At 35.3% G+C, this 13,499-nt stretch overlaps 1 protein-coding gene across 1 annotated transcript in view; it reads left to right on the top strand.

The window, feature by feature from the left end:
• AHR (aryl hydrocarbon receptor) overlaps positions 1 to 13,259 on the top strand; it is a 46,471-nt gene extending 33,212 nt beyond the window's left edge. The window contains exons 7-11 of the mRNA XM_026506964.4: positions 686 to 888; positions 1,630 to 1,739; positions 2,398 to 2,539; positions 7,157 to 8,357; positions 10,855 to 13,259. Of these exons, the coding sequence (XP_026362749.2) occupies positions 686 to 888; positions 1,630 to 1,739; positions 2,398 to 2,539; positions 7,157 to 8,357; positions 10,855 to 10,998 (1,800 nt within the window). The 3' untranslated portion in view covers positions 10,999 to 13,259. The remainder of the gene's footprint in view (positions 1 to 685; positions 889 to 1,629; positions 1,740 to 2,397; positions 2,540 to 7,156; positions 8,358 to 10,854) is intronic.
• Positions 13,260 to 13,499: the final 240 nt, after the last annotated feature.

Below are 13,499 nucleotides of genomic sequence, written 5' to 3' on the forward strand. Positions count from 1 at the left end.
TACTGTTGATGAGTGAACATGTATTTCTGAGATGGAATTGGTATCACTGGGTCTTGACTTCTTTGTGTTGCTATCATGTACTGAGGTTGGAATCATCCCTCAGCCTCGGTAATACCCTTTTAAGCAACTAAATCGATCATGTTCACATTTAAATTATCTTTGTTTCCTCTGTCTTCTAAAAGTGCCCCTTACTGTTAATAGAGTTCTTTACATGATTCCATTATTCATTGTAGCATTTTAATTAAATTGCCTTTTATCTCTATATAACAGATTACCGTGAGTTATGAAATAGTGAGCTATGGACTACAGCTTATCTGAATTTGAAAATTAATGTGTGCTTCATGACTTTATCACTATTCATTCATTGAGGAAATATGTACCGAATGCCAAGGGGGGGGAACTATGCTTGCTAGGCGTGAATGACAGGGCTGTCCTGAGCTCAGAAAATGACGCAGGTAATTTTGTTGCGACAGTTCCCTGGTCAGCCCTTTATAAGATAGTGTTCGTCCTGCCTTTGGGGATAGCTGTCACGGGCCTCCTGCGGAGAAAGGCATGAAAGTAGGATTAGTCAGCCTCAGGAACTTTTATGGAATTACCACGAATAGCGGAAATGGCCACGATTAGGCCTTTTGAAATGAACAGTTTTAAAGTGTTAATTTTAATGAACCAGTTTTGTTTTTTTAAGGCAATGAATTTCCAAGGGAGGTTGAAGTATCTTCATGGACAGAACAAGAAAGGGAAAGATGGATCAATACTTCCACCTCAGCTGGCTTTGTTTACAATAGCGACTCCACTTCAGCCACCGTCCATCCTCGAGATCCGAACCAAAAACTTCATCTTTAGAACCAAACACAAACTAGACTTTACACCCACTGCTTGTGATGCCAAGTAAGTAAAGCATTTGCAGTTGTATTTCATTAAATGTACATGTTGTTGCAGTAAATCTCTTAGCATGTAAAACAGAGTGTAGCTTATAATGTTTATTATGATGTGAGCTGTTACTTCTTCATACTCTTTCACTACAGCCTTTTAAAATAGTTTCATTAGGCTCACAGATTTGATAATAATTTTTTACAATAGTTGTCCCAATTTCTGTATCATAAAGGTGATTTGCTTATATTAGTAATATTCAGTATCCTGATGACATTTATTGTTGGTTTGTTTTACATTCTTAAAACATACAAACTTTATTTGATTTTTAGCCCTCGAAGTGTAGTAACTTCCAGAAAATTATGAAGTAGACTGTGATATTAGCATTCATATCATATCAAAACGTATCACTGTTTTTCTTCTAATAGGGGATTTCAGACAGGTTTGAAAAACTTTGCCCCTCAAACTTGGGAGTATAAGCATTCTACATTTTTATTAAAGATTTTGTTTTATCTATGTCATCTATTCTCTTAGATCCCTCTTTAACCATGTTAATTTTCATGTTCTTTATTCAGGAGAAGAAAATCATCTAAAAACTGAAATTAATAGCCATAAACACAAGGAAGCAGTTACATGAATGTGGTTAATTGTTTCTACCTGCTAATGTAAAATTCTGAATGTCAAGGAAAACATAGTGCAGAAAAAATAGCATATAACCAGTTTCTTATTTTACCTTTTTTTTTTTTTTTTTTTTAACAGAGGAAAACTTGTTTTAGGCTATAGTGAAGCGGAGTTGTGCGTGAGAGGATCGGGATATCAGTTCATTCATGCCGCTGATATGCTTTACTGTGCTGAGTACCATATCCGGAGTAAGTTGTATTCCCTTTAAATATGCCTGAAAAATGGCATACATTCTAGTACATATTTCAGGATATTACAAAATGTATTTAAGGCAACTATTTGAATAAACTTACACTCACTGTCATACCATTATGATTAACCTGAATTACACACTTTATTCATTAAGTGCTCTCCAGCTGCCACACAAGAATACAGTTTAATTACTATGAAAATGACCATTTTGCCCAGTGTTTCACTCAATTTCAATAGCATATTTAATGGTATCACTAATTTATAAATCTGTTAAGAGATTTATAGATTAATACTTAATTACACAATTTTAAAGCATAAATGACAGAAATGTTCCCTTTTTAAAATGAAAATAATTTTATCCTTTTGTTTTCCCCACACTGGATACTCTCTCTATAGTTTCATGTATTACCAGAATTTTCTGACCTAATCTTCCCTCTAACCTACTAAATATAACAAATTTAGTCTGAAATAGAAAAAAACAACTCTGAAGAACTGTTTCCATGCATTTTAATATACTGTGTTTAAAAGTTGTCAAGACATCTATCCTCTGCAGTGATAAACGAAATACATCCAAACATATGTTAGAGGGGCTTCATTTCCGATTTTCTTTAATATGTTGATTTTGGGTTTGATAACTTCTATATCTGATTCTAGTGATTAAGACTGGAGAGAGTGGCATGATAGTATTCAGACTTCTTACCAAAGACAACCGATGGGCCTGGGTTCAGTCTAATGCTCGCTTAGTGTATAAAAATGGAAGACCGGATTATATCATTGCAACTCAGAGGCCTCTAACGTAAGTACGCAGACAAAATGTTTCATGTCTTCATTTTATTTTTCATAACACTTTGGTTTATAAATCCTCTACGTGAAAACTTCCAGATAAGTTCTATGAGAATTTTCTCTGGAAGTAAAAATTGAAAAGATAGCCTGTATAGAAAGAAGGCATAGTGAAGGACATTGAGGAGATAGAATTGACAAACTTTATTGAACAACTAAATAGATAGAATTACAGAAAGAGAATCAACAATGAAAACTCCAGGGTTTTACTCTGGTATGTGAAGGAACGATGAAAAGCCAGTGCCATCTGTAAAATAAATATAAAAGAATGCTATGTTTAGTATATGCTTTCTAAGCAAGCAGTGGTTTTTATATATTCTTATATATATTCTGTATATGAGTGTTTTGTCAAATACCGTATTGCAAATATTTTCCCTGCTCTAGAGAGCTGATGTTTGTATGTGCCTTGAGGTAAGGATCACCATGGATATTTTCCTTTTTGTGTGTATCCAGGTGACCAGTAACATTGAAAAAGCCATCTTTTCCCCGCTGCACAGCATTTTAATTAGGGGATTCTGTCTGTGGTTCTCTTTCTGGGTTCCGTGAGTCTAGTTGTCTATTTTCACACCAAGAGCATGTTGTCTTCATCGCTCTATCTTTATAGTAAATCTTGATCTCTGAATGGATCACGTTTGTTGAGAGTTTTTTGTTGTTCTTCTTCAAGATTGTCCTCTCTGTTCTTTACCCTTTATATTTCCACACATATTTTAGAAATCCGTTGTCAGTTTCCACCAGAGTATCTGTTGGGATTTTGAATGGAATTACATTGAAACTATAGCTTATTTTGGGAGAATTAACATCTTTATAATATTCTTCCAACCCGTGAACATGGTGAATATGTGTATGTATATGCGTACATGAGTACGTACCTGTGTCTTTGTTTCAGTAATAAGTTGTATTTTTCTTACCTGAGTCTTATATATTTTTCTTAATTTTACTTCTAGATATTTGATCTTTTGTGATAGTATTCTACATGTTGATTTTTTTTAATAGTGGCTTGTATTCGGTGACCTTGCTAAAATCTTTTTCTCATAATTTGGATTATTCAAAGTTTTCTAATACATACCATGTATGAAATTTTTTAATCTTTAGACATTTATTATTTCTTAAAATTCCTTTATTGCACTGGTTAGGCCCTCAGTAAAATGTAAAAGAAATGATATCAGGTTTCATTTTTGTCTTCTTCCAAGCCTAAGAGGGAAACCCTTTAATATTTTACTGTCGAGTATGTTTGTGTATAATATACATTATATATATATATGTATATATAAATTTAAAAGCTTCCCTTTCTAGTTTACTAAATATTATCATCATGAATGGGTATTGAATTTGGTCAAATGCTTCCTCTGGATTCATTGATATGATGATTTTTCTCTTTTGTGCTCTATTTTCTTTTTACTTTGTAAGATCTATAGTGATTAACAAACATTTCCTGATACTAGAAATTCGTGCCTTCTCTCTTAATAAATATTGCTAGGCGGCCATTAATTTTTAGTGTTCTCAAGGATCCAACTTTTTTTCCTCTTGTAGGTTTTTTTCTACTTCATTTATGTCTGCTTATTATTTCCTTCCTTCTACTCTCTTTGGGTATAATTTGCTATTTTTCCAACCTTTTCTTTAAACTATTAATTTCCCTTTAAGTACAACTTCAACTACATTCCTAATGTTTTGATAGGTCTGGTTTTTTCTATTCATGATTTGTTTAGAAATATAGTGGTATGTACTTTATACGTTGGGGATTTTCTAATCTTTTTGTTACTGAATTTTAGGCCAATTCCACTGAAGTTAGAAAACATTCTGAGTGATTTCAGTTCTTTGAAATTTGTGGTAGCTTATTTAGGATCTAACATATGGTCAAAATATCCCATGTGCTCTCGTTAAGAATATATGTTGTATTGCATATATGGTGTTCATGTATCCGTGGTCTAGTGTGTGCTGTTCATATTTTTATTTGAGTTTCATGTGTGCTTGTTCTGTTAGTTATTAAGAGGTTATTTGTTGCATTTTCTCATTAATGAGGCAGGACATCTTTTTATATCTTTCTAGGGCATTTTCCTTCTGTGAATTTTCAGTTCATATCATTTGCCTGTTTTCTACTCTGTTGTTTGGCTCTCCCTTGGTCCTCATTGGAGCTGTTTACTTAATATAAATATTAAAGTGCATATATTTATACTTACACTATATGTAGTATATATAAGAAATTATAAATCTGATATTTTCCCCATGCCTTAACTTGATCTATGAATTCTTTTGCCATGCAAGATTTGTTATGGCACTATTTTCCTTTACAGAGTCTAGATTTTTTATTTAGATATGACTCTTCCTACTCAGATTTCTAAAAATTTTTAATTAACATACAATGTTAGTTTCAGGTGTACAACATAGTGATTCAACAGTGATATACATTGTGCAATGCTGTCAGCATATAAAAAGTTATTACAGTATTATTGACTGTATTCCCTGTGTTGTACTTTTCATCCCCATGATTTAATCCCATTCATCTACTTCACCCAGCCTCCTACTGCCTTTCCTCTGGCAACCACCAGTTTATTCTCTGTATTTGAGACTGTATGTGTTTGTTTGTATTTGTTATTTTGTTTTCTGGACTCCACACAAGTAAAATCGTATATTTATCTTTCTCTCACTTATTTCACTTAGCATAATACTCTCTAGGTCCATCCATGTTTTTACAGATGGCAAGATTTCATTCTTTTATATGGCTGAGCAATATCCCATATCTTATCCTTCACCTGTTGATGCACACTGCGTTGCTTCCATGATTTGGGTATTAGAAATAATGCTGCAGTAAACAGAAGGGTGCATATATCTTTTCGAATTAGTGTTTTCGTTTTCTTTGGGTAAATACCCAGCAGTGGAATTACTGAGTTGCCTGGTATTTCTGTTTTTAATTTTTTGAGGAACCTCCATACTGGTTTCCACAGTGGCTGCACTAATTTGCAGTCCCATCAACAGTGCGCAAGGTTCCCTTTTCTCCACATCTTCAACACTTGTGGTGTTGAAATGGGGATGTACTTACTGCCATTTGTTCACTGTTTTCTGATTGTTTTTGTAGTTATTCCCTGTTCCTTGTTTTCTTGCTCTCTTCCCTTGTGATTGATCTCTTTCTTTAGTGTTACACACACACAAGGAATCCAGGTGTATCTAGTACACATTTTTAGTTTGTGGCGACCTTCAGGTTCCTACGTAACGACATATCCTAAGTGCAGAGCAGTCTATATTACATTGGTGGTTGCTTAAGTTTGAACACGTTGTATAAGCACTGTTTTTAGTACCCCTTCCATCTTTTATGTACTTGATACATCTTTTGTGATTCCCTAATTTTCTAGATAATTCTACTTTTTTAACAATCATTTGTAAATGACTGATCAACCTCTACTGTAGGTTTGTCAGTAAAATTTTTTCCTTTCATAATTTTCTTCTGGTTATGCTCTGTTCTTTTTTGCTTAAGGCACTCCCTGTAACGCTTTTTATAAGGCTCGCTTAGTAATGATGAATTCTCTTTGTTTGGGAAACTCTTACTCTCTCCTTCAATTCTGAGTGATAACCTTGTTAAGTAGAGTATTCTTGGTGGTTGGTTTTTTTCCTTCCAGCATTTTGAGTATCTCAGGATGCTCCCTTCTGGCCTGCAAAGTTTGTGCTGAGAAAGCAGCTGACCGTCTTTACGGGGTTCCGTTTGTTACATAAGTAGCTGCTGCTACTCTTAATTGGGTTCATCGTGTTTGACACTCTCTTTCCTTCCCCAGTTTAGGGAATTTTTCAGCTGTTTCTTCATGTATGTTTTCTGCTCCTTTCCCTCTCTGTCTTCTCCTGCTGGGATCCCTATACTGTGAACTTTTTTGTGCTTGATGTGGTCAACAGAAGTCTCATCACTTACCTCTTTTTCTCTCTTGCCGTTCAACTTGGGTGCTTTCCAGTTCCCTGTCTCCCAGATCACTGATCTATTCTTCTGCATCTTCTAATCTGTGGCTGATCTCTAGTGTATTTTTCATTTCAGTTATAGTGTTCAACTTTTTCTCTCTCTCTGTTGAAATTCTTCTCCCAAGTCTTATTAATCAGGTGGACTGTTTGTTTAGTTTGGTTCTGGTTTTGCCCTACTCTTTTGTTTGGAGCGTATTCTTCTGTCTTCTCAATTTTTGACTTTCTAATTAGGTAAAACAGCTACCTCTCCCAATTGTGAAGGAATAACCTGTAGGAACATCTCCTGTGTAAGTTACGTGGCTCTGGCACCTTTTGCTGAGTGACTGCTGCGGTGCTGGGCACAGAATCCTAGGTTGCTCTGCACAGGCAGCACCCTGGCCAGGATGGTTAATTCCTAAATTCTTAACAGCTTATGTTTATATTTGGATCTTTATTCTAGTCACAATTTATTTTTTTCTGCAGGATGTCAGGGATGTAAACTAAGTGTGGAAATAATGATTGTACTAAGTTTTGGGGCAAATTCTAAATCATCTCAATTTGTATAGCACTTGTCATTAGAAAAATATAAGTCAAAATTATGTTCATGCTCCCTGCTATCAAACTCAGTTACAACTTTTTTGGTACCCAATTTTAGAGATGAAGAAGGAACAGAACATTTACGAAAGCGAAATATGAAGTTGCCTTTTATGTTTACTACTGGAGAAGCTGTGTTATATGAGATAACCAGCCCTTTTCCTCCCATGATGGATCCCTTACCAATAATGACTAAAAATGGTGCAAGTGGAAGAGATCCTGCTACCAAATCAACTCTAAATAAGGATTCTCTCAATCCCAGTTCCCTCCTGGCTGCCATCATGCAACAGGATGAGTCTATTTATCTCTATCCCGCCTCAAGTAGTACACCGTTTGAAAGAAATCTTTTTAGTGAATCTGTGAATGAATGCAGTAATTGGCAAGACAATATCACACCAATGGGAAGTGACAGTATCCTGAAACACGAGGAAATAGGTCATTCTCAGGAAATGAACCCACCACTCTCCGGAGGTCAGTCAGGGCTCTTTCCAGACAATAGAAATAGTGAACTGTACAGCATTATGAAACAGCTAGGCATTGATTTTGAAGATATCAAACACATGCAACAGAATGAGGAATTTTTCAGAACGGACTTTTCGGTTGAGGATGACTTCAGAGATATTGACCTAACGGACGAAATCCTGACGTATGTCCAAGATTCTTTAAGTAAGCCTACCTTCGGGTGTCCCGATTACCAGCAGCAGCAGCAGCCCGCGGCTCTGACCTCGAGCTGCATGGTACAGGAGCACCTGCGGTTCGAGCAGCAGCAGCAGCTGTGTCAGAAAATGAAGCATATGCAGGTTAATGGCATGTTTGCCAATTGGAACTCTAACCCGTCTGTGCCTTTTAGTTGCCCTCAGCAAGAAATACCACAGTATAATGTCTTTCCCGACTTACCTGGGACCAGTCAAGATTTTCCCTACAAAGCTGAGATCGAGACAGTGCCGTACACTCAGAACTTTGTTCCCTGCAATCAGTCTGTGTTACCAAAACATTCCAAGGGGACACAGTTAGACTTTCCCGTAGGGAATTTTGAACCATCCCCATACCCTGCTACAAACTTAGAAGATTTTGTCACATGTTTACAAGTTCCTGAAAACCAAACACATGGACTAAATCCAGAGTCAACCATAGTGAGTCCTCAGTCGTGTTATGCTGGGGCCGTGTCCATGTACCAGTGCCAGCCAGAGCCTCAGCCCAGCCACGTGGCTCCCGGGCCCTACAGTCCCACCGTGCCGGCTCCACAGGCATTTCTAAACCAGGTAAGCAAGCGTTTTATCAGACCCTGAATAAACCCTTTCAGTGGTTCTTCTCACATTATAGGTACACAAGTTATAAACTTTTTAGGTCTGTGACTCCTTTTTTATAAGCCAGTACTTTTCTAGTATTAGTATGTTACTAATACTGATAGATCTTTTTTTACCTACCTGAGTTGTAAAGGAGAAACAAGTCAAGGGCTGAGGCAACATGAATATGTCCGTAAGTTACCAGGTGAAATTAGTGAAAAGTTTATTGTTTAGAATAGATCCTTGGGTTTCTCTCTCTCCTTTTGAATTATATGGTCCTTTAAAAATCTAGAGTTCAAAATATATTTTCATTTTTAAAAGTAATTTCTTTAGGGGCACCTGGGTGACTCCAGCTCTTGACTGTGGCTCAGGTCATGGTCTTAGGGACATGAGATTGAGTCTGACGTTGGGCCCCATGCTGGGTGTGGAGCCTGCTTAAGACTCTTTCTCTCCCTCTCCCCCCGCCCCCACTTGCCTACACTCACATCGTCTCTCTCTCTCAAAAAAAAAATTCAAAGCTCAGTTTTTTTATATGGGTTATAGTCAGTGTAGTTGTGCTTTCTTCAAATGCCTTTGTCCTTGGTGAGCCTGAATTCAGTCCTAGTTTCCTCAGTTTATCCATTGAGGTGGAATGTTTTCTTCTGGCATTTTTTTAAGAAGCCTAGCTCATTGGTTTTCTCTCATGTGGTGCAAGCTGACACTGTATTTTCTTTCTATTTTTTAAATTTTTACCTATTTTTTTTTAAGCAAGCTCTATACCCAACTTGAACTCAACCCCAAGATCAAGAGTCACATACTATACTGAGCCACCCAGACACCCCTGTATTTTTGTTTTATAAATGTGTCATCAAAATCTTTTCACCAGCAACCACACTTTACTTTTAGATTTAATCAAAAAAAAAAAAAAAGTTAACGATGATAGCTGTTCTCTGTGGCTCCCTGGGAATGTATGTTTACATTCAGGCTTTCGCCTTAGAAAATATTTAGTTCACTTTAAAGTATAATCAAGTAGGCTTTTGAAGAAAATCCTGATCCAAATTAAGTTCATTGGTCTCTATTTGCTGTGTCTTAAAGTTCTAGATTAGCAAAAAAGATTCATATTTGTAATCGTTTTTTATGACATTTCTCATACATTTGGTTTGTCTGTAGATGAGCTTTGTAGTGGGAAACAGCAGTGGCAGCTTCTCCTGAGTACATCCTCATTCCCAACACCCTTCAGTTGTCTCAGAATTTAGTTTTCAGTTACCGTCTACCTCACAACATTGATGTGGCAGAGATGGGTAACTAAACTGTTGACAGGTTAATCATTTAGTTTAAAATTCAGTTAATCGATTATAGTTTAAAAATGCATTACCACAAGTTCTTCATTTTCTCCCTCTACTCCGTATTCCTTCTTTATGAATAGTAAGGTAATCGGAAGTCTGTAGACCTATATATTCCCCCCAGGGAAGTCTTTTATATTTCTATTGGATAGCACTTCTTTTGACAATATATTTAAAGAGAATTGCTGACACGCATGGTGTTAGGACTGATAAGAGTCATGTATTCAAAGCCCAGCATTCTCTGAATAATACCGACTTCGTTTGAAGACTGCACATAGCTGCTGTTCATTGAAGACCTAGATTATGTGACTCTTACTCTATATTTAATGTGTGTTTTGGAGGATCTTTTAAGTCTAATGTTAGTTAACATTAACTCTAACGTTACGTAGGCTTTATTTGAAGCAACTGAAGGTATGATTTCAACCTATTTGAAAGTTTCCACAACTTTCACTATATACTAAAGTCCTACAGAGCTGTGTATCTGCCTTTTTTTTTTCAGTAGCATTGCAGACTAATTAGACTAATTTTATTGTAAGAGGATGAGAGCAAGCATTTTATTTGGTAACTTAAGTACTGTTATAACGGTCCTAATTACAGATTATTAAAAGCATGTAACAAAAAATTGGTTTAGGAAATCCTACCCATCTCTGTAATATTCTAGGAATATTAAGACATCTCTATAAGAACTGACCTCTTAGGGAAAAGTCCTAGGTCTGCAGTCCGGTGTATTAATTTTGAATGCAGTCAATTCATCAGTACCCAGAACTTGACGGAGATGAAATCTGGTCGAAGCAAACCTATTCATGACAGATAAATATAACTCTGATTCAGAGCTGGTACTCTGGGATCCATCAGTTCCTATCCAAACAAAAGGCAATTTGTTCATCAAATACTCTTCTAACGTAAGGAGTGCAAAATCGGAGATGAGACCCATGTATCACACATCTGTACCATCTAATGGAGAAACCAAAGGTTATAAATGCAACACATAGTATATGCCCAGTTGATCTTCACTGAATGATTTAAAATGTAGCAATGGTAAAGAATTTGCAGTTTAACAATATACAAGGCAGATATTTTAAAAATGCATTTTATTGGCTTAAGATACTTGAAAGATCTAGTCTAATCACAATTGCTATTTTTGTTCACAGTTTCAGAATGGAGGCGTTTTAAATGAAACCTATCCAGCTGAATTAAATATAAATAACACTCAGACTGCCACACATCTTCAGCCCCTTCATCACCCACCAGAAGCCAGACCGTTCCCGGATTTGACATCCAGTGGATTCCTGTAAGCCCATTTTAAGCACCTTGGTTTTTGGATGAGTTTGCAGAAGATTACAGAATCATCAAACTGTCAGTGTTGGTCATCTGCAAGTTTACACGGAGGCATTGATGTGTGGTGTTCGCACTGTTTTTCCAAACCAAACTTCAGTGTTTTTAAGCGTTAAAAAAATTATACAAAGTGTGCTGCCGCAGAGAGTGAGGTTCCGTCCCTATTTCACGGGATTCTGAGTACTGGAGAATATACAAAAGTTAATTAGGGGAACTTTAGGACACTTCTAAACCAAGATTTGTGAGGGAAAGAAATGAAATACTTTTGAGTTTTCAATTTCCAGATTATCAATATTAAACTCATTTATAGCTTCGGCTTTTATCTCAGATATTAAAGTAAGCGGTTTGGTGCTTTTATAAAAGATAATCTCAGTGCTTTCCTCCTTCATTGTTCCTGTAAGTGCCTCACAATTTTTTGTACCTATAACACTGTAGGATGTATATTTGATAGAAAATATACCGTTTTTTAATAACATTCTGTGCACAAATATTATTTGTATTTCTTAAATTCAGTCATTTTTATTATTCCAAGCATGTTTTAACTGCACTACTCACCCACTTTCTTCAGGAAAAGGGCAAATAATGATTGAAAAGATATTTATTATATAATCTAGTTGCTTCTAGACTCTAAATGTTGCTCTGTGCCTTATGTTGAAAAATTTTTGAAAGTAAAATGTGTTTCCGAATTATTTTTTGAATGATTATCATATAAACATTAAGACCGCAGCACTAACACATCAACAGTATTTTCAGAAGACACATACTACCATTTACCTTTACTAAAATCTCCATGATCACTGAATGTTGCAATGTGGAGAAACCTGCTTGAAAGCAACCATGTCCATTAACTTGCAGTGAGGAGAAGTAGCTTTATTTCTAGCTCTTTAATTAATCACCCATTTCAATGTGTATAAATTCTTTACTTTAGATCTAGAATGAGCTTTAAGGTACAGTATGTTGACTTTAGTACAGTGGAAACCATTTGTTTTCTCATATTTGAGGAGTGTTAAGCAATGTTTGATGCAAAGTATTGTTATGAGTGAAATGAATGGTGCATTTATGGTTTACAATGAACAAAATTATTTTCAATCTTTCGTTTAAAAAGTCTGTACCCTATATATGCACCTATATATGCACCTAATTTGGGTCTTAACATATTTTATCAGTGTGTCTTTTTAAGAAATCATACAATGAATCCAACTGCTTTTACTTTGGTATTAAGAGAACCATGAAGTTCTTTCTCTTAACTTCAAACATTGTTTATATGATATGACCTTTATTATCAGTAAGGCAAATTAATCACCCTACTAACTTTACCGTCCTCAGGTGATTTTTTAAAAATAGCCTTTTATTTAAATGTGACATCTGAAGGGCAGACACAGATTGCATGTATTATATAAAAACATGATGGAATCTCAAACTGAGATGTATTAAAATATTTTTCACTTTTTTTTTCTCGTAAAAGTGGCTTCAGACAAAATATGTCAGTTATATGCATTTTCAGTCAAAATTTTCAATCTGTAGAATCAATTTAATGTTGAAAAAAACTTATCTCTGTTTTCAGCATGAGATATCACTGAAGATTTACAGCAGGGTCTGCATTAATATTCCATTTTTTACATTTAAGCCTTTCATTAAAAGTCTTCATGTAACCATTTTTGTTAGTCTTTTCCACATGTTATTGGGTGAATTATTTAGCAGAAAAATAGGCTGATTTTAAATTGTGACTAGGATGACAGTTATGCACTTATATATACAAAATTTTAAAGCAATAGTGTATATTTTTATCTATATAAAATAACTAAAATGTATCTAAGAATAATAAAATCACATTAAACCAAATACACATTTGTCTATATTGCTAAGTGCCAAACAAAGGATGCGCTGTGTGTACCCGCCCTAACGAGGGATTCGTTTTGACTTGATGTGCACTTCCAAGGATATGGATGTGTCTACTTTGAATTCTTCCTATACCAGGTTGTTCTTACAGCGTCTGAAGATTTACCGGTGCTCCGGTGTATTAGGAAGCTGTCAATCATTACTGCACACCAACTAGTGTTTCTCAGTATTACCAAATTTTAGGTACATGTTTTCATGGCTTTTCTCTTTTCTTCAAAATGTTACTGCTTACCTATGCCATGCATACGTTTTTGTTTAAAACATGATTTATCAAACAAAATTGTATACAATATATGGTAATAAAATAATCACTAAATATAAACAATATGTTTTAATGTAAATTCTTTCTGGTTCATATAGAGGAAATAAGCATGTTTAGTATAGTAGTAGAAGTATGAAGACAATCTAAGAATACACTAAACAATAATTTATAAACATAAAGTTCTTCCCCTGGATATTTTAGCCTTTACCTGAATTTATATTTTTTTATAAAAACACTCAAGTAACTTCATAGATTAAAGTGCTTCTGAAATAGAGTGTTCTTTTAAATTTTGTTTGTTAG

Source organism: Ursus arctos, unplaced genomic scaffold (assembly GCF_023065955.2).
Source record: "Ursus arctos isolate Adak ecotype North America unplaced genomic scaffold, UrsArc2.0 scaffold_3, whole genome shotgun sequence".
Lineage (NCBI taxonomy): Eukaryota > Metazoa > Chordata > Mammalia > Carnivora > Ursidae > Ursus > Ursus arctos.